The sequence below is a fragment of the Schistocerca nitens genome, chromosome 2 (genome assembly GCF_023898315.1).
Source record: "Schistocerca nitens isolate TAMUIC-IGC-003100 chromosome 2, iqSchNite1.1, whole genome shotgun sequence".
Classification (NCBI taxonomy): Eukaryota; Metazoa; Arthropoda; class Insecta; order Orthoptera; family Acrididae; genus Schistocerca; species Schistocerca nitens.
This window is the reverse complement of record NC_064615.1, coordinates 484,317,133-484,342,540: the sequence shown is the minus strand read 5'-3', so window position 1 is coordinate 484,342,540 and position 25,408 is coordinate 484,317,133. Positions and strand designations below refer to the sequence as shown.

The window sequence follows — 25,408 nt, the reverse complement described above, 5'->3', positions numbered from 1 at the left end:
AAGGTCACCAAGGAGGAGTAAAGCTGCCAGTCAGCCTTAGTAAGCTGCCATTTGGGTGTGTGTGCAGGTGGGGTAGGAGTCAGTGAATGGACAGCACACAGGAAATGGTCACTCAAGTAGGTGTCAGAAAGAACGGACCACTCGAGACGATGGACAAGCTGGGCAGTGCAGAAGGATAGGTCCAATTGGGAATAGGTGTGCAAGGAATCGGAAAGGAAAGTGGGTACTACAGTGTTAAGGTATAAGAGGTTAAGTTGGTTAATAAGATCAACCAAGAGGGCACCTCTCTGACAGGTCCAGGGAGAATCCCAAAGGGGATGATGTGCATTAAAGTCACTGAGTAGCAAAAATGAGGGAGGTAGCTGCCTAATAAGCTGAAGGAAGTCTGCCCTGGTGACATCGAATGACAGAAGGACATAAATGGTACAGAGGGAAAAAGTCAGGTGGGGAAGGAGAAGGCGAACTGTAACAGCTGCAAGATGGGTAGTCAGGGAAATGGGTTGACTATGTAGGTCATCCCATATGAGCAGCATGATGCTCCCATGAGATGGAATGCCGATCTCAGGAGGATGGTAAAACCGAACCGGGAAGAAATGTGAAAGCTCAAAGCGGCTGTGAGGCAGAGTACAAGAGGACGCTGTGATCCTAAAAGCAGCCGTAAATTCTCTTTGCAGGACCAAAGACCATGAACCTTCCATTAGAGGAGAGTCACGATGAGGAAAAAAATGAAGGGGTTTCATCTCAGTGGCTGCTGAGTGACAGCCTGTGTAGAGTCGCTGCCACAGGGCACAGAAGCAGGAGGATCCTGCTCCATGGGATCCACAGAAGCATCAGTTTGTGCATGCTATTGGTCTGTGTAGTCCAATGCTGAAAAACGGTTGGTGGCGCACACCGGCGACACGGAGGTCAGCCAGGCTAAGGTATCATGTGGCAACACCATCGAAGATGATCTTCAAGTCAGTGAAGGAGAAGACTGGTGGACTTCTTTGAGCCTTTCCGGTTAGCAGAGGAAGACTTGGGTGTTGTTTGGCTGGAGGAACATAGGAACTCTTCATGGGAGTACTCCTCCTGTCCTTTCCAGCCGACCGGTTATGCAGCTGATGGTTTCGCCTCTTGAGGTGAGAGTTTGATGGCTTGTTGCACCGTTGGACTGTGATAATTTCATAGCCTGCTTTGATCCTGGACAGAAGCACCACTCTAAAGGTGGGAAGAAGAGTGCAGATGGGCACTAAGGAGGAATCTACCTTTTTCATCATCCAATGGATGGCAATGAGACACGCTGATCAGATAGGTAAGATTGGATTTCGGCCTCAGTTAGACTGTCGAGCAGCCTAGTGTAAATAACACCACAGGAAGAATTCCGAGTTCTATGGGCCTCGACACAAACAGGGTAGCCACGGAGAAGTGAAGCGGCAAGCAGTTGTGCTTGAGAGTCAAAAGTAGTCTCCAAAAGCAAAGTGCCATTCCGTAAATGAGAGCAGGATTTCATAGGCCGGCAATGGCATCAACACCTTTCTGAATAATAAACGGATTTACCGTGGCGAAGGACTGGCCGTCTTCAGTACATGAGAGCACAAGTAACTGTAGGGCAATGGGAAGGGTCTTTGAATATTTAGCCCCATTATGTTTACATTTCGTAGATGTTGACTGGGAAGATGATTGGCTCATTGCGAGAAAATCCCACATGATTGCCAGCGTCTCTGATAGCGCATCCCTTCGAACTGGGGACCCCCTTCAAAAGGGAGCGCACCAGCCTTAGGTGATTGTTCACACCTCAGGTCACACGTCCCAAACATCCGACAGAGGGGGCAATCGGCAATTTGGGAAGGTTGCAGCTCAGGCAATCACCCGTCCATTGGGCCTGGTCTGTACCAGGGAGTATGTGTGAACCCTACCTATCGACAAAGGGCTGGGAATTACGTGTTACCCAGTCACCTGTTACACGTGAGACGTTTGGGCCGACCTTCAGGAGCGCACAGGGAGGAAGAAAAAAAAGAGAAACCTCAAATGCCGAAGCAGAGGAGAGGAGAAGAGAAACAAAGAAAGGAAAAGGAAACAAGAAACAGCTGTGAGACTGTTCTTATGTTAGCACAAAGACAATGCAGAACATTCCCAATAACACCCTAGACACGTTCCCCAAGGGAGGGGAAAGAAAAAATACCAACAGGATAGACATGCAGCATGGAAGGGAAAAGATGCTGCAAAGGCTGGGGCCCCGTGGTAGCCAAGCATGAACCTGCCGAAGAGTGGCGAGCCCCCTGGGGGGATTCTAGCAGGACGACTTCAACGAAGACAGGAGGAGCAGATACCACGATTAAAAAGAATCAATCAACTCATTTTCTAGGCACAGGAGTTTTCTGATTGCAAAGAATGAAGGGATAAAGAATGAAACAAAGTGAGAGGTTGGTAAATACTAGCTTTATAACTTTGGTGTATAATGACACTGGTTTAGCAGTTCTCCTGGTGGAGAAAGTAATGAATGAACAGAACAGGTAGGAAGTACACCTGTCACTATCTTCAAATTTTGACATATGCCTTACGTATAAAATTGTGTTGTTCTGTAGACATAAAATTTATTTCGGTTCTCTTCTGAAGACATAAGCATTTCTTTTATGTTAGAGGGGCACACAACATTTACTGCTTTCTCTGAAGTCCAACATGCTAGAAGCGTAACAAAAGTAATGGTAATCCCTGCTGTGGCATGTCTGTCGTCTGGCTACATCCCTTTCACAGTACTGTCTTTAGGTTTGAAAGAGGAAGTTGGCTCTTTAATCTATAATACGCTAACATGGAATCATTGTTAGCTTCTGCTGCCTACTCCTGTAGAATGGATGTGGAGAACAAAGAAGTGTGAACTGACACAATGGAACCAGGTTGCGAGAGGCATTTTTTCCCCCTTTTTTTCTGCTATTTGAAGTGGTCTCTCATAAGATCTCTGTCATGGCATTCACGATAATTTACAAAGAATTAATATGTGGGGCTAACCTCGGCCATGCAAATGCAGTGTAACAGTATTAAGAAAGCAATACAAAGGCACCAGTGATAAATGTTTAGAGATAGTGTCATCATTGTAACACGACTTCAGTGACACAAGTTGAAACCATCTCTACATAACTGGAACAATTATTAGGCTATAGGAAATTGTATCTTTATAATGTGGTGTAATGACTAGAGGGTTCCTTTTAAATAAATGCAAGGAGCTGAAAAAGACCACATTTACAAAAAAGCAAAGAACTTTTTTAGCTAAAAGTAAGAACTGGGCTCATAAAACTTACAGTATGTGTTAAATGAAAACTGAGAAATAAGATTCAATTAACAACTATCCACCTGTTTTCAGGCAGTCATAAGCTCTTAGAATGACACTTATTTTATGCCTTCAATAATTGTTTGGAAATTTCAATCATTTCAAATAATTGTATGAGAAATGTTCAACCTTATTTTCTACGAGTAGGAGACAAGGAGATCTTTACTCACAAATCCTTTTGCACACACTCAAAGCACCCTGCATACTAACTGAGGCTGCATGGAGGGAGTGCTTTGAAATTATAAGGCACAAAAAATATTATTAGAAAACTCCCACAGCTTTAAAAATGTGAGATACCCTTTCTCGCAAGAATGACATGATTAATAATGAAATTATTAGTATACATGGTATGCACAAAATTAGATTTTCTTACCATGTATCTGAGACAATTGCTAGGTTATTGGAAACATCAGCTAGATATTGAGATGTAGAAAATCAGAATATCACAAAAAAAAAGAAAAAATCCCTTAGAACATATATAAGTTAACTAATTTTACCCGTTCAATACTACCTATTGTTAAAGTTTGCAAATTCTAACAATTCTAAACAACTGTATGAGAAATGTTCAACCTAGTTTTCTATTAACAGGAAACAAGGAGATCTTTCCTCACAGATTCTTTTGCACACACTCGGAGCACACTGCCTACTAAGTTAGGTGCACTGAGTAAGTGCTTTGTACATGCAAAGCAGAAAAATTTAGCTTTATAACAACTTTCACTTGAGGGGAATTTATGAACTTTCACATAATTAGTAAGTGTGATCATCTTTCTCAAGCAACTGTATGTATAAAAGGTCAAATTATTATTAATAAAATTATGTCACACTACCAACAGAAAATGTTAAAAGCGCAAAGCATCCTGTTTATTGAAGGAAATAAAGTGTGGTAATAATGTTGAAATGAGAATAAATGTTTCCATTTATAGTTACAAAGCAATTTGATTTGTGTCCTTATGAGATACAAACTACACTAATCAAAACTACCATTCCAACCCAAGCACGGGAAGTCACATTCACCACAAAAACAAAATACCAAAGTTGTTCTCGTGAAAACAACTGATGGCCTTGACAGGTAGAGACATAATTGCTACTTCCATCTGATTGCCATAATACATTTCTAGACATAGGTAAAAATTTCCAAGAACAATTCATTATATTTCTACAGCTGGCACTGCTCAATAGAATACTTCTGCCACATTTGTCAATTACTTCCACTTCACTTCTTAATGAATTAGTTGGTTAGTGACAAATACCTTCAACAAAAACAATAGGGCTGCAGCACAGTTATTTCAAATATTCATAGGAAATAGTTATCAGAGAGGCACAAGAATACTGGAACCTCACTGAACAAACTTAAATTACCGTGTAAAAACATGCAGCTAAACAGAAAACGAGCTTAAAAAAAAAAATGTAGGACAATTTTTTTAAAAAAAGGAATTAGAACAGCAATTACATGAGAGCAGATCTTATGAAAACAACTAATTTACATCTCTCAAACAATGATCCAAGTCAACATTTTTTTTACATGATTACCAATCTTACTATAAAAAAATCCTTTGGGTAGATTATACTTTAAAGTCATTTCCAAGTACAGTAAAATGTCAGGTATTATGCTAGTGGTGAACTAACTGCTGTAGTTGCTAGCTGACTGAACATAAACCACATGAAAAATTATTATAATCTGTTGGATGATGTACAATTACTTCAATAGCACAATGTATAGATGCGCGTTTATGCGCATGTAGTGCTTGGTGGTGATGCTGTGTGTGCCATGTCACCATTTGTTGGGGCACTTGGGGGGAGGAGGAGGGGGCATATCACAAGCTACACTTATCGGAATAAACATGTGCGGGCAGCTTCATTATTGCACCTACAAACATTATAAAATTTGCGCTGCACTGAACTACAAATTGTGCTATTTAATTTTCTCACCATGACTCATTGTAACGAAGCTACCAATATGTTGGTACAGCTGTTGGTAACAGCCAGTATTACATACTTTCTAGTTGTGTGGATTCTTTAAATGCCAACAGCCTTGCTGCAGTATTAACTCCAGTTCCCATCAGATCACCAATGTTAAGTGTGTCGGGCTGGGCTAGCACTTGGATGTGTGACCATCCGGTCTGACAACAGCTACTGGCAAGTGGGGTGCACTCAGCCCTTGTGAGGCAAACTGAGGAGCTACTTGATTGAGGAGTAGCAGCTCCGTTTTCGTACACTGACATACAGCCAGGAGAGCAGTGTGCTGACTACATGCCCCTCCATATCCGCCCGCATCCATTGACACCTGTGGGCTGAGGATGACATGGCGGCCGGTCGGTGCTGTTGGGCCTTCCAAGGCCTTTTTGGACATGGTTAAGGTTCTTTCAATGACCTACACATATAAATAAATATGCGTGTCCTCCCTATGTGGCAAAGATATCGTACAAAGATATGATCCTCTATCTAAGCTAACTGAAAACTGAAGGTTAAAATAGCAAGCTTTTTATGTACCTCATTTGTTTATTTCACTGATCTTTGTGTTTGTCGGTCTCTTGAGATGGTGCGAGAAAGACATCTGTAACAGCGCTGTCTCAGTACTGTGTTAAGTAAAAGTTATAATATGCGGAAGTCATAAGTTTTAATTCTACTACTGAGCTATGTCCCAATTTCCTTCTCCCAACTGGATGACGACTTGCATTTTTAAATGGTGCTTTTGGGAGACAGAGTCAACATACATGAGAACAACTGCTGCAGCCACGTCATCACTGTTGTGCATCATTGGGGAGAAAAGGTAAATACTGAGCCACACACCAAAACTAAAGTGTTCCAGAATTGCCACAACATTCTTAACACGCATGCATCTATGCCTGCACACATTTCTGAACAAACAATTTTTGGTGTGGCTCAATGACAATTACTGCAGCTCTGGACAATCCACATTATCTCTCTCCCAGTCGCTATATACTGAGAGAAACAACACTGCAAAGGCGGGAGCACACAGTTCTTATGAGGATGTGTGTGTCACCATTCTCTGCCTAATGAGCAGGTGAGATTGGTAAGAAAGACAGCAGTATTAATAGTGATACATTCCTGGAAGCAATCAATTACCGGAACACTTTTGAAACTGCAAAACAATGCGAACAGCACATGGCAGTTGATGTCCAGGCATTTGGTGGTATCTCTTAACTATGCCACTATATACAGGGTTTCCCAGGAGGAACGGCCAATATTTGGGGATATGACAGGACAGGAACACTCATCTGAAGCAGAAAAACTTCATATGGACATATGCCCTATTCCAAACGGTTTCCGAGATAGAACACATTTAATGCGCATTTGTTTTTGGGCTAGTGGCGTGATGTTTGTGTCCTACACATCCAACCTCTTTGACTGTTTATTCTAGCGTAACTTATCTTGTTCCTTTCAACCTCATTGCTCAGGATGCCTTTCTGCCATCAAACTGGCCCACTGAAGGTGCAGTTGTCCATAACATGTTGTGAGCAAATTAGTGCGATGGACTGAGAGTGTATCCTAGAAAGCATTGGTTAACTGTGTTTGTACTCGGCCTGGCTAGAATGCCACACATTTACACTAATGAAGCACACACAGATACAGTGTATGTTTATGGCTTCTGTGATGGTAATGCTCTTGCTGCTGCTCACAAATACCGTATGTTTATGGCTTCTGTGATGGTAATGCTCTTGCTGCTGCTCACAAATACCATCAGTGCTTTCAAACACATTGAATCCCTGATTGAAGATATTTTACCATAGTTTTCAGCACATTGTGTGAAGCAGATATTCTTTCAAGCTCCCATTTTTCTCCAGAACATATAGTTCCACAACCTGTGCAGAAACAGCAACATATTGTTGAAATGGTGCAGTGTAGTATTACTACAAGCACACAGAGACTTTATGCATGTACCAGTGTCCCAGCCACGAACTCATGTATGGTGTACATTACATGCAGAAAACTCTTAACCATTTCACATACAGCATGTCCAAAATTGAACTCTTGTACTCTTGTACATGTGTACTAAAATGTTTAAACTGGACAATGTATTAAATAATACAGAAAATAAATCAAATGTATTTTAAGTGTGTTCTATCTTGGAAAACATTTGGAATTTAGCAGGGTCCATATGATGTTTCTTTCATTCAAATGATTGTTGCTGTCATCCTTAATACTGACCATTTCTCTTCGGACACTCTTTATAAATAGATCTTTGACATGTATAACTAGTGTTAGATTTTTAACATTTTTTGTCAAAAACTTCTCCCTCTTAAACTTTCAATGAATTTCAATAAAGGTAGTTATAGACTCTGAAACTGGAAAATTACAAGCTGATCCATTCTGGAATCAAAGGTCCTTCCGAAATATTTATCTGTAAGTGCTCATGTAAGTAAGTACGGTGCCAGAGCCATCACCTTGCAGCACACAGTATGCACATTCCAGCATCAGCTAACTCCAACGTGAGGTCACTGGCAGCAAATAAAAGTTGGCCCAGGATCAAAGTTGTCAGCTGAGTTCTCAGTGACACCCATGACATCCTTGCCTGTTTTAAGTTAGAGAAGAGTCAGGGTCTTGACCACATGCTTGTATGAGTGTATGTTGTGGAACTAATAGACATATGCAGTTAACTCGGCTAAGGCTATTAGTATGCATTTCCTGCTTAACCTACACGATCCCCATACTCCGCCAGTGCTAATCCTGAACTAAATCCTTTATATACCAAATTTTTCCAGGTTTATCATAAGTTCTAAAGTGATTGAAAGTGCAATTAGTGCTGACACTTTCTGTAATGGTTTCAGTTTTCTAACCGTGATGAAAGGACATTAACACGCCATACTTTCAATATATTTACATACTTTCTTAGGATTATTTCAAAGATACTACAATCTACCAATATAAATATCTCTACATAACTGACAAAGTAAATGACATAGAACTTCAGTTGCACTTTAGCGCTTAAGACATTTCTGAACAAGAGTATTTATTAAAACATAGCAATTTTCAGCCTCGTCTTGCCTTCTTTCATCATGATGGCTAATGATCATACAAAGGCCACGATGTCCCCTTTCAAACACCTGTTCTCATCTGATTTGCCTCCTATACAAAGCACCCAATTTAGGTGGTTTATAGTTGATTAACTCTGCTGCTGTGTGCCACCAAAATGTTTAGTAATAGCCTACACCCCACTGGAACCAAATTTCACAATTAACTACAATGTAAAAAGGCTAATACTGCAGCAACTTACCAACATATGTTCTGAACTCTGCACTGGCTGGAAACCAACAAAACTGATCTGCATTGACAGTATTGTGCCCACACAGTAAAGTGTGCTGTAGGCCACATAGATCCTATGAGAAAAGCGTCCCGTGGCCATCAGAGTAAGGACATGGAGTGGTATAAGATTGATGAGGAACACATAACCACCCCAAGATGACACCTAAGGGTAAAAAAAGTGCATTTTGAGTAAAGACTGATAAAACTCTGAAATCCTGACATCACACATATTTAAGTTATTGTTCACACTTAAGAAATTCAGACAGTAATTCACAAAATATTTGCAAGCAAAAATCAGGAAACACCAAGAATATTACTTATGCAATTCATTTTTCTTGAGATAACACAACACAAAATATATGCTCATTCTTTAATACGGTGATCAAAATTAGTGAGTGCTATACTTACCATGTAAAAGTAAGCTAACGCCGTTAATGTTGCCCACAGTATTGTTCCAGTTTTTACAGCTTTAATCCACATGTAGTACGTCAACAGCATACAGAAAATGGCAATGCCTGTGTAACATAAATCTGACTGAACAATATCCATAAGGCACTACCAATAATGAAATAAAAAACAATGGTGTGCAGAAGCTGTTAAATGTGTTAGGTATGTTGTACCTAACATCTTCTCCCCCCCCCCCTCTCTCTCTCTCTCACACACACACAATAATATTGATAAGCATAAGATGATTGAATAGTTCTCATCCGTAATCTTATAATGTGACTTGAGGAAGCTGTAGTGGTGATCCAATACGTGGAATTGCTGGCTAGAACACTGCACACACCAGGGGAAGGGGAGGGACTTCATCATCATCCAAGAAGAAGCCCTCTACTGCCACCTGCCGAAAAAAGTAGACCACAGAACATGCACTGTAGGCAGCTCTGCCGAAAGCCATGACTTCAGTGTATGTCCTCTTGTAAGTTGGTCCTCATCTACCTGGCCTCGTTTCATGCTCTCATTAGGGTGTTCTTGCCAGATTAATTTCCCTACAGCTGCTGATATCTTAGCACAGACATTGCTGGTAATACTATTTTGCTCACTATATACTGATTATGTAGTTCACCAAATGTTTTTCGAACCCTACTTCTCGGAAGTCGACATGGAGCTTGGGATCTCTGTAGTTTAAGGCCATGTCTCCTATCTAGACCCTCGAGAGCAATAAAAGATTTTTGAGTTACATGTTTGCTCAATTTATTATATGCCACACCAACATGGGATCTTGAATACTTCTTGGCTATTTAAGCCGAGGTCGGCTTTCATGGAACACAGTATTCTTTGTGCTCATGCTGGAGACGGAAGACAGATTTAATTGAGTGTTTCTTGAAAATCCTGCCAATCCTGAGTACCACACAACTATCATAAAACAGGAAAATGATGCTAACTGAGTTTTCCATATCTTTTGGCTGCTTCTCAGACTACCCATTTTGAAAAAACACAGAGCAGACAAGGCTAAGAGCAGCTCGCAAATGCACATGATACCTATACAGCTCAACAGGTCTCCGTACTTCATGACTGTATTGACAAGACTTGTGACAGAAAGTGGCTCACAAATAAAGTACAAAATTTGTTGATTTGCGACACACGTTGTGACTTAAGAGGACATTATCTTTTCTATGAGCCGTGACATCCATAAAAGGAAGTTATGAATTTTATTCCATTTGAGTAGTGAAACAAGTGCTAAGATGGTCTTGTGTTCTGTTTCCATGTGGGCACACCACAAAGATATTGTCTACATATCTACAAAAACAAATTGGTTTCAAAACTGCTGACTGAAATGATTTATTATTCCATAAAATATTAGCTCTATGGAATACACAGAACTACCAATAAAATGATCACTTGGTTCAAAATACTGGTTATTGGACAAAAAAAAGGTCAAGATATACACATACTGTACAGCTTCACAAGTGATCATATAAACTGGATCACCATTGACACATTACCTTCCATTACATCTGAATATGACAAGCAGCTGCATCACTGAAACACTGCACAGTTTCCACAACAGCATCAGACTTTACACCAAAGAACAATCCAAACATTTAATATGTCAGCAAATCTCTACAGTACATTATTGATAATACTGCAAACAAGTATGGATAGAAAACTACTCCATTCATCACATTAAAATGTCAAACATACATTTTTCAAATCAGAGTTTATGTTTTCTTTTCTCTCTCAGACTAAGTGGTTTGGTTCTGAATGGAAGAGCAGAAGCTGTCCTTGCCATACATCTAGATCATGCAGTTATCCATGTGACATATCAGACTCAGGATTTATGGTGTTGGATGGATGGGTAGGATCTCACAGTTGCCCAAAAACACTGTGACATAAGAATATATCATGTGCCTGTGTCACACTTGTATGAATTTGTTTGTTCCACCAATAGCAAGTGCCCTAGGTTTCAAAATACACAACTTTTCTTACAGCCAATACAAATGATTTTCCAGTTAAAAGTAAAATCAGACATTGAAAGCATATCACAAAAAAATAAATAAGCACATAGCTATAAAGAAAATTTTTCACTACTCCGCAATGGCAATTGTGTATGAGATGTGCTAGGCTATATCTGAATAACAACAAACAAGCGGATTTGATCTCAGCAATACTTTAGCATCTTTGCGTAACCACAAAGCAAATTAGCATGCAGATGGTCTAAAGAAGATGCAAACACCGTACATCAAATAGATCTTTGTGCAACTATGATAAAAATGTTACACTTACATCAGCAACTTTCATAATTGACAAATCATTACCTAAGAGGTCCATGCTCCAAGAGAAAATTACAGTACAACTAATGCACATATGTCTAAGCAGCTGTGTTGGTATTTATGCCAAATAATTATAAAATAATTTGTTTCAACAAAAAACAAAAATGTTAATGTAACTAAACCAACACAAATTTTCTGATTGACATTACATGTGTAAATAAGGCAAGTATACACAACTAGGCTACAAGATTCTTGTACAAGATGTAACAGGCTCTCAACAAAATGCAGATTTTTTGTTACCTATTTTTTCATCACTATTCACACGCACGCACGCACGCACGCACACACACACACACACACACACACACACACAGCGTGATTCACGAGGAATGTCACATAATTTGTGAGCTGATTCTACATGTGAAAGCCTTATGAATATGTGTCTGAATTTTTATCGTTATAGAACTGGGGGGTTGGGAGACTATACGCATTTATGAGTGAATATGAAGACAAGTGTGAATATTACTTACTAAAATGCTGTGTAGGTTCAGTGGTGGACAGAATAATGGTGGTACAGATGACTGATCCATCCTATAAGAGGTTTGAGGGTTCCACCAACAGATGGCAGCACTGTGATGTCACACTGAGGCGACAGCTGGAAGCGTACCCATTGCGCAATCAATCATGAATTGAATCAGTGAGCAGTCATGAGGCTATGTGCATGTCGTGCTCAAGCGTTGTTTAATTGAGCAAATCCATTGTGTCCATGAAAACCAACATGCCACATACATTCACCTATGCAGGGTACACAGACATGTTTTTGTACAGGTTCTGTAGTAATGGCAGTGCAGCTGTGACAGAATACCAGAGATGTTTCCCTGATTGACATACCCACTGTGCCAGGGTATTTCCCAAAGTTTTTCAAACATTATGTGAATCTGGAGTGGTACCCACTATACACGTGATGTTGGAAACATGAGGCTGCCCAGTCAGTTGAGCAAAGGGAAGACATTATTGTAATGATACAATGGAGTCCTATCACCAGTACACTGTGCATTAGCCGTCAGCTTGATATTACAGAAAAGTGAATTGGCGTACATTAGAGAGCTTGTACCAATTTCATGTGCAGTCCATGCAACATCTGCATCCAGGTGACTCAGTAAGCAGACAATTTTGTGACTGGTTAGCTGTACACACAGACATTGTACAATACACTTTATTTACAGATGTAGCTACACTTACACCCAATGGTGCCACAAACATCCACAATTGTCATACAAGGGTAGAGAATCCACTTGACACTAGGGAAACAAGATTCCAAGTTATTTTCTCAGTGAACATCTGGTGTGGTATGATTGATGACTTGTTGATATGGCCTTTGTTGCAGCCAATTGTATGACAGCCACAACATACACACATTTCTTAATAGAAGACCTATTTCCACTTTTGGAAGACGTGAAATTAGAGCAAGAATGGCAAATGTACCTGCAACACGATGGATTACAGATTCACTGTACCAGACAAGTATCCTAGAATCTGAACACCACATTTCCTTAACAGTGCATTGGCGGACTAGTTAACTGGACTGCCAGATCACCCAGTCTAATCCCATTAGACTCCTATTTATGGGGTTGGTTAAACAGGGATGTATACACTACCAAGGTGGACACATGTGAAAAACTTATTGTTCGCGTCACCGACATTAAGCTCACCAAGACGATGACTGATGTGCAACACAACGCATCCTCCAATGGGGATGACAAGTGCATTGAGGGGGAATTTTTTGAACACATCCTGTAGAATGGATCAGTCACCTGTTCCACCACTATTCTGTTCACCACAGTGCCTACATAGCATTTTGGTAAGTAACACTCACACTTGCCTTCATAATTGTCCATGGACATGTGAACTCTTTAACCTGCTCCAGTTCTGTAACGATCGAAAATTGGACACATGTTCATAGGACTTTTTCTGTTTATGTTCACGTGTAGCATCACCTCAAAAATTATGTGATATTCCTCCTGAATCACCCTGTGTAATGTATAATAGCCACATTTCCAGCTATCATGGATTCCCTCTACATTTGCAAAAAGTTGGTAGGTTAAACTATGTGCTGGGCCTATATCCAAACACTGAACTTTGCCTTTTAGTTACACAATAGCCTGTGCACTGGTCTGACACTTCCTGACAGATTACAGACTGATTCTAAGAACAACGCTTAGGCTGTGGCTTATATTCTTTTATTCGAGAATGCTAGTGCAGTGAGATTCCCAGGAAATTTTCTGTTGAATCTAAAAAGTAGGCAAGGAGTTCTGGCCGAATTGAAGTTGTGAGGACACAAGTCATACCTGGATAGACAATTCAGGGTACTGCCTGCGAAAGGTGAAGTTCCAAATTCAAGTCCTAGACTGGTATATCATTTTAATCTTCCAGTAAGTTTTAAAACAATGCACACTGTAGCTCTCGTAATAATCTGTGACAAATATACTTTTATCATTTGCCTCCATATTTGGAAGAATGAAAAACGATGTACAATACATGGAATAAAACAAGGATAACATTTTCAACAAGTAACATATATTTTGAACATTTTTTTTTATAATTTTGTACATGGATAGTAACCACCAGAATTAGCCACTTTACAATTTCCTTTCTTGGCATTTCTACTACATCCTCACACTGCTCCATCAAAGAAAATGTTTCTACAGATTAAGATCTGTGAAAAAAATTACAAAAACATTTTGTTTATCACAAAAATTAACTAAGATAGTATTTAATAAATATACCTAGCCAAGTAGAACATAAAGGAATCAAAGGCATGGAAATTTGTAGCTATAATCTCATCCCAAGCTTTGGACCATAAAAATAAAGACCTAAAATAATTTTAGTTCTCACCAAGAGTCAGCAACTTCGGCATTGCTGCAACACCCCACTACCCCTTTTATGGTAGTATTTCTTTATTTATTTTCTCAATTATTTTCTCTGTTGCTTTTTAATTTCAATGTCCCCTCTCACCAACTCTCTTCTTCTTTCTTCTCAGTTCTTAATTGGACTATTTGTTTAATTTCACGTTTCTGTTTCTCTTAATCTCTCTTCATGTTTCACTCTGCCCTAGCATCTGTGGACTAAAGCTGACCCAATGTTTACCACTGTATTATATCTGATCTCCTGCACTTCTCATCGTTCCAACATGAGGGCCTTTCGATCTGTAGTCTGAAATCTGCCCCTTCTTTCTAATGTTTCCCAACCTACACATCTTTCCTACTCTGGGAAGAAACTACCAATTCAAAAGGTAGCATAGTATTTCCAATTTTATGTGTGAATGTCTAAGGTGAGACTAATGTGCAAGAAAAGGAAACAGCGGTACTGGCTGTTTGTGCAAAAGGGTGCACATGATATTTGTCTCTTCTTAGCACTCATTGCCCTGTTGAAATATTGTATTTGGATATGCCTTAACAAGGGGCAATACCTTAGGCTCTAAAAACACCCTGCTGCTGTGCCTGTTGTTCAGATTACCAAGGTTCCATTTTGAATCCAAACAACAATACTTGGCATTTGTTCACTATGCAACTCAACAACGATGGCCGCCAGATTGTGGTAGCCATACTAGCACCTAACATGTATACAGTAATCACTGAAAGATTGGCTGACTTGCAAAAGCTCTGCAATTTGCCTTTCTGCATGTCAACGTTAATGTGTCAACCACAGTCTGAGGCATTTCTAATTACGGACAATGGAAGATGATACAATACTCTGTGTTCTATTAGTGCAATCCACAATAATCAACACTAAAAAGTAAAACCATTTATAAACAAACATACTAGACGACAATTATTCAATGTATTGACCACACTGTGTGATCTAGTACCTGCTTCTCTTCATGTATTACCCTCTTCTAGCCACTGGTGTCACAAAAACATCATTGCCAAGCAGTATGCCCATACAAGCCAAAAGGTGGTGGCATGATACACCCTTTTACCTGAGATGATCACTTTGCCTCACAATCACTGACATACTGATACTGGACCCTCTGACATTAACAGAGAACACTAGCATTTCATTTCACTGGCTGAGTTACCTATAATATTCATCTTACCACACAGTTAATGAATGAGACTTCTGAGCTTAGGTGTAATACATCTCTCTCCAATCCTTATCACCTATTGTCAGTACACTAAGTTAAATGTACCCTGTGCTTTTGCTTTCATTCATGCAATTATTTTCAGGTATCACCATTCTCCTTCCCTCTCAGTGCTTGCAATGAAACAAAAACATATTAAATCCTATCCTTACATGCAAATATTTCAATATTATAATTTGAAATATTTTAAAAATATCACTACACAAACCTTCATTATCATATGATCCAGCAACAGACCTTGAGATATAGCCAGGTACAATAGAAATCATGGCTGCAGCCACCAATCCAGACGCAGAATCCTGTAAAAATAAGCCTGAAATGACTAAAGTGACACAGAAAAGGAGGAAAGGAAAGAGGGAGAAAATGAATAAATTACCACAATTCTGGAAATGGTTATTCTCATAGTACCCATATCTTTTCTATGAGATACCTACCAGTGTCACCCCTAAAAACCTGAATTATACGAAATTATATCTACAAAACAAGAAATGTTAATGTGATCAAGTTTCTCAACAACTGTGCTGACAACATGAGTTTTGTGAGTGACTTCATAACTTTTTCAAATATATCAAAGAATGGAAAATCTAACAATCTAAAACAGTTGGGCCTCAGTTGCCTGTGACTGCAGTCATGTGTGTGTGAGTGTCTTCTAATTCTGACAAAGGCCCTACTGGCCTAAAGCTATTATTTGTGACAGTCTTTTTGTTGTGCCTAACTGTGACTCGGCATCTCTATTATATGGTGAGTAGCAACTTTCCTTTTCACACATTATTATATTTTTCAAATACATATAGTTTGAGGAAAATTTACTTAAAAATGGGGGTTCTTCAATACATAATGTCCCACATTTTTTCCCCCCTCAGAACCTATCTATTCTTAGAATTTGTACACAAGCAACATTTCTTTCATATATATTATTTTTCTACATAGTCCCCATCACATTCTATGGCTTACACCAGCATAGTGTAAGATCATGTAATGCCTGTTGGTAATAGCTCTAGTCCAGTGCGTGTAACAATGTTTTCACTGCATGAATCATGCTCTTATTTTCAACGTATATCCCATGTAGGGAAGTTCGAGGGTGCCAGGTCTGGGCTATAGGGTGGATAAGGCAATGATGTCCAATGCAAATTGGCGATACTTGTGTGTGGGCATGCATTGTGTTGTTGGAGTAATAGTTCTTTTTTATTCTTCTCTGAATGAACACATTTGAAACAGTTCTCAAGTTTGTTCAGAGTCTTCACATATGCCTGTGTTAACAGTTAACCCTTATGGAAATACATTGCTAAGAAAGACACTGTCACTATCCCAAATTCTGTCATCATTTCATTACCGGTAGAGGGAGTTACTTCAAAAGTCTTCTTCTTTATTTTTTTCCAGTGATTGAGAGTGGTGCCAATCCAGTGAATGCCTTTTTGTGTTTGGCTCAAAATGATGCACCCATGTTGAGTCACCTGTAATGATCTATGACAGAAAAGCCTCTCCTGTGGCCTCAAACTTCTCCAATAGTTCAGATGAACTGACTTTTACTTGAAATGTGGGATCTGTTGTGAGTATTCTTGGAACCCATCTCGAATACACCTTTGAATACCCACAGTCGTTTTGTTGTGCTTGTCTGTGACTCAACGTCTCCTCTATACGGTGAGCAGCAATCTATCATTTTTCATAATATTGTCGCTATTCCATCATGGATTTTCCACTAAACAAGAGTATCACATGTTGCAGGCATAATTTCAATGCTCACCAATAATTGTAGTGCCAATTGTACAGTTTTAATAAGCCAGTCTGCACAGTAATGCTATCTATGCAGTTAACATGATGGGAGCAGTTGCTGTGACAGAATGGCCTAAAGGTAGCCTATCATGGAGCTCAGTTTCTACAATTTCTGGCGCTTCAATTCTTTTTATGCATCGCTCAACAGTGCTTCTTTCATTTACATCTGTGCCAAACATGGCACACAAATCTTCCCCACGGTCTGTTTTTACATTACCAATTAAAGCATATTGTTTCGAATGAGTGATGCGGTATACACTATTTTGATGGCTCACTACAGCCCAGCCACCTGTATAAACTGATCGATACTTTGTAAACATGCAGAAGAAACATCAAAGCTGAAGCACCTACACGGACATTTTCCTACGTATTTTAATAGCTGTAAAAACTTTGTGAGCATTACTCACTGAAAGCGCCTCTGATGTTACTAACGAGTAATTCCAATTTTAATGTTGACATGGGAATAATAAACACCACTTCATAGTACATGATAAAAATGGCATAAGAAGCAGCTCACAATGATAAAAAACAATAACTTGAAAGCTAAGAGTATGGAAGGAGCATTACATACATCTGGTGACTGCTTACAAAAATAATAAGACAATTACTCTTTTCTGTTTTTGAATGAACTTGGCAGACACATTCAGTATTCATGCTACATGGTAGTTATGATGCAATGTGTACTTAGTAGTGATTTAGTTTAAAAGGAGTATTCTTTTCTTTTTTTGTAAAAAAAAGAAGAAGAAAAAGAAAATATGGAGTTAACAAACACCAACAACTGTCGCCAAAGCTTTGTTTCAAAGGTTCCCACCTTTAAAATAGTGCGTGAAACTATTCAAACAGAAAGTGGCAGCAGGCCAGAACAACTTTTGGCAATATGGATGATCAACTTCTGTATCAAGACAGTCCTCTTATCATATATGTTGGTCTATGAGGTAATCAACCTGGCTGGCTGACACACACACACACACACACACACACACACACACACACACACAAAGTTTTGAAATATACTTTCATAAAGTATTAATTCTTTTAGTGAATTAATATGCTAAACATATAACTTGTACTGGGTCTAGTCCTGACAATATCTCCAAATATTTAACAATATAGTCATCCAGTGTCAGCCACACCTACGTAATATGCTTCTGACATAGTTTACGGAAAGGTAATTGCTGTCAAGTGTCATATACACAATATCCAGGTTCATTGTATCAAAAGGAAAGTCCACTTTGAAAAACGGTCAAATTACAAGGAAAGAGAGGTATCTACCTTCAGGGGGGTGAAATTCTAAGTACTGTCTACAGCACATATAAAAGTAGGGGGGAAAATCCTAGATTTCTGAACTAGTAAGTTCTTTCATAGGGAGGAAAGAGAGATAGAATGGGAAAAGTTAGAAAGGAGGTACAGGTCATCCAGTCCCAGGTTGAGATGGACACACCTCACAGGGTGAGGGAAGACAAAGACCACAAAGCATAATTGTATTGAGAGGGAGAACAAAATAATCATGGGGAGGCATCCCTCGATGCTGTTAGAGGATAGGGTGCCCCAAATAGTGCCATGTCCGATTCCACATCAGTAACCAGGCCAGATGAAAGTTGACAACACATTACTATGTTTTTCCTACGCAGTTAGTGTGGATGATACAACAAATATACTGGGCATTGTATGGTTCGTCGCTAGTTTGAGCAGAGAACTAACATAGTCTTCCCCCACAAGCTGAGAAGACCCTAGGGCACGAAATTTTACTAAAATTATTAAACATTAACTGCAACTGTCCCATAAATATGATATCAGTTCCCGAAATCTTATCAAGAGAGTTGGGTCACAGGTTATGAGTACAGATTTGAAAAATTGGTCTAGTGTGTATTATGGGGAACAGTGTCACCATCCAGTATTTCAAGATGCTGTTTGTTGTTCATTAAATTACTCATAACTGAAAGATTTAAAAGAATTTATAGAAAAAAATCTGATATTTCTTGTGCAGAAAAGGTCTTATCTCTGTACGTTGTATCTTGACACCAAAGTTAAGAATTTTAACAGCCGTTAGCTTCAAATTTTCAAACTCGAGTAAGCAAAGCAAACATAACAATCTGGTATATGATGATGGTCATTAGGGGTTTTACATAGACTAATCATCTATGGTCGTTAGTCTATTATTCAGCCCATGGAACGGAATTTGTGAAACATGCCTGTCAACGTGTAGAGTAAAGCTTATGTGTAAGTGTGAGAACATTTTCAGTCTGGTAGTGCTAAACTGCAGTCATATCCTTGAAATAAAGCTGAGGAAATAATATTAGGAAAGAACATAAACAAAATCTAATAATGCAGAGAGAATAATATAATCCCTATTTATGGAATTTATGAAAAAACTGTTCTTAGTGTGAAATCTGTTTTTAAATTGTGCCTCAACAAACAAGTTACCATGAACAAACAAGTCTATATTTCATAAAAGGCAAACTTCATTACAATTTTACACAAAAACGCATATGAATTAAAGTGGCCAATGGTTTAAATGAAATGCGGATTTATGTATATTATTCTGCACTTTAATTTTGTTAAAGTGATATTGTCCGAAGAGTGTTATCAAACAGAAGTGCCCGTCGACATTTATTGGTTGTGCTATGCAAGGCATTGACGTACAGACATGTAACGTGTGGTAGTGCTCCACCTGCAAGAATGCACGAGTGTACACAGTTGCTGCCTCCCTGTTTCTAGAGCATAAACGTGACATTGTTTCCGTCCTAGCCAGGTTATCAGTTCACTCGGCTGGGTAAAAGATATTATCAAAAAGGGAATGCTTCAATAATCTATGTTGCCCTGTCTAACTCCAAGTAAAACAAATCTTTTAACATGTAACTAAAATGTTGAAGCATAAGCAAATTAACAAGAAGATGGTCTAAAGAAGATGCCTCCCATTGTGACCAATAGTAAAAGGAATTATTAACCCTTCAAATTGGTAGTTTCTGTGCACATGCCTGCTCCACCTTTAGTAGTTTACGCAGTCAGTTGGTACAGGTATGCAGCATTTTAGAGAACTGGTCTAGTGTGTGAATTATTTATACAGAAGTAATGAAATTGTCAGGAACTGTTAACTACATAACTTTATTATGATTAAAACATACAGTGGATATACCTTGAAACAATCAAAAGTCCTATACCTCAGACTCTGCTCCAGAACAATGTTGCCTTTTGTTTACCCTTGCAGTACACTGTGCATCTATTTGTAGGCTTGTTCTTCTTCTCCGTGGGAAGGATCTTCTCAGTGCAATATCTTGCTATGAGCCATTCAGGCACAGCAATTTTTGGAGGCTGCCTACAATGTGGTGAAGCTACACTCCATGAATTCCAGCTATTTTGACATGAGAAGCAACCTGAAATTTACAAATGTTTCTTCCTCTGTCTTTCCGCAGGCTTTCTAATAAAAGTATTCTTGTTCTCATTTTTGTTTTTAGTTCTCTCTCTCTCTCTCTCTCTCCCTCCCTCCCTCCCCCTTTTTTAAACAATATCTTGTTGATTATTCACAGATCTCAAACGAACTTATTCCACATTTCACTACTTTTAGAGGTTTTAGGTTTCTATTGTCAGCCTTTCTTCCCAAAACTTAAAACAATGTTTCTTCCCCCCCTCAAATGAATGCAGTTCCCCGTTGTTTACAAACTGCAGTTGCTAAAAGCTGATGTAGAGTGTGATTAGTTTTGCACACAATTGTTTCTACAAAATCCAGCTTGAGCACTTCAGCTGCAGAATTTATTGCCCATCATCGACAGATGCCAGAGTAATATATTTTTACCTGCAAGACTGCAACTGGTGAGTACATGGTTGAGATACTGTCCATGTGGATGCTCATAGCACTTCAGTACATACTTTGACTACCGGCTTGACGGGTTAATCTCAGAGCTATAGAGACTTCATTAAAACACAAAATTATGGGGAAACTATAAATCTATAAGAGTGTGAGAGAATTACTGAACAGTTCTTATTTACGGGAGAAATGTCGTAACAGCCAATACACATGTACAAAAACTAAACAAACTATCCTAGCTTTCAAAACTAATAGATCCTTCCTTGGTAAGGAAAAAACAATAGGTTGGAAATGGTTGTAAAGGAAGGGCATGTCCCTCAGCCCCCAACATGAGGGGGACCCACCTGTTGTAAACAGAATGAGAGACAAAGATGAAGGTAGGTTGGTGGGGGGGGGGGGGGTTGGTGGTGGGGGGGGGAGCATATAGGGACACCAAAATGTGTTATTACTCTACATCAATTCTTTTAATCAATCATAAATAAAGTGGGAAAGCAATGGGTTGGGATTTAAGAAAAGTAAATATGAAATCATGTCTTTTAACAAGTAAAGATAAAATTGTGAAACTGACTAAAAGCAGCAGACAGTGCACTATAGTTATGACAATTAAAACATAACAAGTAGTCTTTCAATCAACACAAGCAAATAATAATAATAATAATAATAATAATAAATAATAATAATAATAATAATAATAATTCAACTCTAAAACTGAAATCAAATATTGTATGAGCAGACATCTTAAAAAACAATTTGAAAAAGGTCAAATCACAGGATGTTATGCATTATTCAGCAGAATATTTTTGTATGAGAGGTACTAGACTATGTCTGAATAACAACAAACAAGTGGATTATATCTCAGCAATGCTGTAGCATCTTTGCGTAACCATCAAAGCAAATCAGCAAACAGACGGTCTAAAGAAGATGCAACACTACAGATCTAACACTTCCATTACAGCTGTGTTTAACAATATTATACTTACATCTCCCATGCGATAACTGAGTACTGATTTTATTAATCTCCGAGATACCAATTCTTCATAAGAATATGAAAAAAGGAGGATCAATTCCTTAACAGATCAAATACAAAAAAAATAAAAGCAATGTGTTGGAACTAAAGCCAATTCAATCAGAAATCATGTCTTCTGACGAGTACAGAAGAAATCATTCAACTGCTTACCAACAAATGATGAACTGTAAGCATTAGAATTAAAATGAAACAAACAAATGCGGAAAGATGAAATTAGAAAATTAAACTATGTGAAGCTCTAAAAGATGTTTAAGAGCAATAGGCTATGACCAGCAGATTCTTTCCCTTAGCAATGCTCTAGCATCTGTGCACAAACACCACAGCAAACTAGCAAGCAGGTGATCTATGGAAGTGTTACACTATAACCCATAGTGCTTGTAGTCAAATTTACATACTATATGCATGTACCCCATTCTGAAATAGTTAACAGGTAAGATCTTGCACAAAATCAATTCAACTGAAAAGCTCAATGTGTAGTACAGATACTAATACATCACCTAGTAAAAGAATCCATGATGCATGCAGCAATGCCCAACTTAGAAGTGGGTTAACAAGACTTCACTCTTCCTGGTTACTGACAAGTACTCAGTATTTAGTTTAACTACATAATATGAAATTGTATTTGTGCAAGTCAATAATACCAGAATACAACAACTCGCTTAAGGAAATTGTGTATAAAGTCTTACTAAATATGTTGATTACTGAACAATGACCATTTTGGGTTCAAAGATAAGCGGGTTATGATGAATCTGATAAGCGGGTTATGATGTATCTGAAAATGGCTCATTATGCCTTGAAATCAGGCACATATAAAACTAATTCAAAGTGGCCAAGGGAAGATCATGACCAAATTCCTACAACAATTCCCCATCATATATGTAATTAGGCACTTCACTTCAGACCTGTGGGGATATTAAGCAGTGAAGCCCTATAGTACCATAAATTTTTATTTAAGTCTCCATAACAGAGTTCAAATGATTGTTGAGAACTTCATTCAAGGGCAATTAATGAGTACAATGTCACCCAATACCCTGCACACACTGTTGCATTAACCCTTTTGCTGATGTGGGCATGTATACACATCCTGCTCTGCCATCCCCAGGTGCTGTGGACGTATATACATGTTCCGCTTGGGTTTTCCTCCACTGCTATCGACATCTGTATGTATCCGGAGCTGATGACTTCTCACCGCTGCAGACGAGCTGCTTCCATATCTTAGTGAATAAAAAGTTTACTGAGTATTTATCATACACCTCTCTGCCTACCACATGCAAAAAGCCTCATTAAAATCAATCACATGCAAAGTTTACATAATGCATTTTTACCTCTAAAAACTCTTTAAAGTTTCATGCAATTTTTGTTCAATCTGATGCAGTCCAATACCTATTATGAAAAACAAAAAGAAATTCAGTCCTTTATCAAGCAAAGATATCAGACTGTACGATGTGTAAAAATAATTTTTTTTTCAACTAATAGCATTTGGCAAGCAGTACAGCCACAACAAAGCTGCACACAGCTTGGAATTCAGGGGGCATATCTGTAACAGCGAAAGGGTTAAATGCTATCACATTGGTGTTGAGGGTAAGAGGGATAAATATGGCCACTCCCCTTTTAGCTGTGCCCCCATGAAGGTCGTACTCTTTGTGGATTCTATAGCCCAGGCTGTTCCAACTCAAGTGTCCATGTGTGTGCAAACAAGAGCCTGCTGGCATATTTTAATGTATAGCAGTCTCTTTGCTAGGACTGTCTGCAGCTCAACTTTCTCTCTATATAGCGAGTATCTATCTACCCTTCATTATATTGTTGTTATAACATCCTGGACTTTTCCTTGTTTGATACTTCCATAAAAGCCCTTTTTAGCAGATGTCTGGGGACTATTTTTTTTGTTTTTTTTTTTTTTTCTTCAATCTGGGTTTTGCCAGAGTATATAGAAGTAGTGACCCAGAATCTTAATTCAAGCAAGTTAGATGATGTAAGTGCTATTTAATAACAATATTACTAGTATCTTGGGCTACCAGTTTAAATAAGTAAATATATATATAATAGAGGGAAACATTCCACGTGGGAAAAATATATCTAAAAACAAAGATGATGTGTGACTTACCGAACGAAAGCGCTGGCAGGTCGATAGACACACAAACAAACACACAAAATTCAAGCTTTCGCAACAAACTGTTGCCTCATCAGGAAAGAGGGAAGGAGAGGGAAAGACGAGAGGATGTGGGTTTTAAGGGAGAGGGTAAGGAGTCATTCCAATCCCGGGAGCGGAAAGACTTACCTTAGGGGGGAAAAAAGGACGGGTATACACTCGCACACACACACATATCCATCCACACATATACAGACACAAGCAGACATATTTAAAGACAAAGAGTTTGGGCAAAGATGTCAGTCGAGGCGGAAGTGTAGAGGCAAAGATGATGTTAAATGACAGGTGAGGTATGAGTGGCGGCAACTTGAAATTAGCGGAGATTGAGGCCTGGTGGGTAACGGGAAGAGAGGATATATTGAAGAGCAAGTTCCTATCTCCGGAGTTCGGATAGGTTGGTGTTGGTGGGAAGTATCCAGATAACCCGGACGGTGTAACACTGTGCCAAGATGTGACGGCCGTGCACCAAGGCATGTTTAGCCACAGGGTGATCCTCATTACCAACAAACACTATCTGCCTGTGTCCATTCATGCGAATGGACAGTTTGTTGCTGGTCATTCCCACATAGAATGCATCACAGTGTAGGCAGGTCAGTTGGTAAATCACGTGGGTGCTTTCACATGTGGCTCTGCCTTCGATCGTGTACACCTTCCGGGTTACAGGACTGGAGTAGGTGGTGGTGGGAGGGTGCATGGGACAGGTTTTACACCGGGGGCGGTTACAAGGATAGGAGCCAGAGGGTAGGGAAGGTGGTTTGGGGATTTCATAGGGATGAACTAACAGGTTACACTTTTCACATAACACAACCTTTACTTAAAAACTGCAGATGACTTGTTTAGTTCTTCCAGAATATCAGGGTGAAAGAAGTTGTCACTCCATTTGATGGATTTAAAGTTAGAACTGATTTATCTACATTAAAAGAGGAAAATAATTTCCTGACAGTAACAATTCTTAGCCTGCAGAATTCAGTGTAATTGCCTCCTTTTCTTCTTCTTCTTCTTCTTCTTCTTCTTCTTCTGATTCTTCATCGCCACCACCGTCTCCTATCTCAGCGTTCCTTCACAACATTTCAGACATTTCAGCTGCATCAATTTCAGGTGTGAAAGTAAAGACATCATCATCACTACAAACAATGTCCTGGACTGTCACATTTTCAGAAATCATTGATTCTACTGCATTCTTCTTCTGGAACAATGTCACCTTTAACAACAACCTTTGTGAAAAAATTT

The 25,408-nt window shown here is 39.0% G+C and overlaps 1 protein-coding gene across 2 annotated transcripts in view; it reads right to left on the bottom strand.

Annotated features, from left to right (window-relative positions):
* Positions 1-25,408, bottom strand: part of LOC126236421 (dolichyl-diphosphooligosaccharide--protein glycosyltransferase subunit STT3A) — a 104,802-nt gene that overhangs the window by 53,338 nt on the left and 26,056 nt on the right. For both annotated transcript variants that reach the window (XM_049945722.1, XM_049945723.1), the window contains exons 5-7: positions 15,633-15,723; positions 8,978-9,084; positions 8,541-8,732 (exon numbers count right to left, since the gene is read on the bottom strand). In XM_049945722.1, coding sequence (XP_049801679.1) covers positions 8,541-8,732; positions 8,978-9,084; positions 15,633-15,723 — 390 coding nt within the window. The remainder of the gene's footprint in view (positions 1-8,540; positions 8,733-8,977; positions 9,085-15,632; positions 15,724-25,408) is intronic.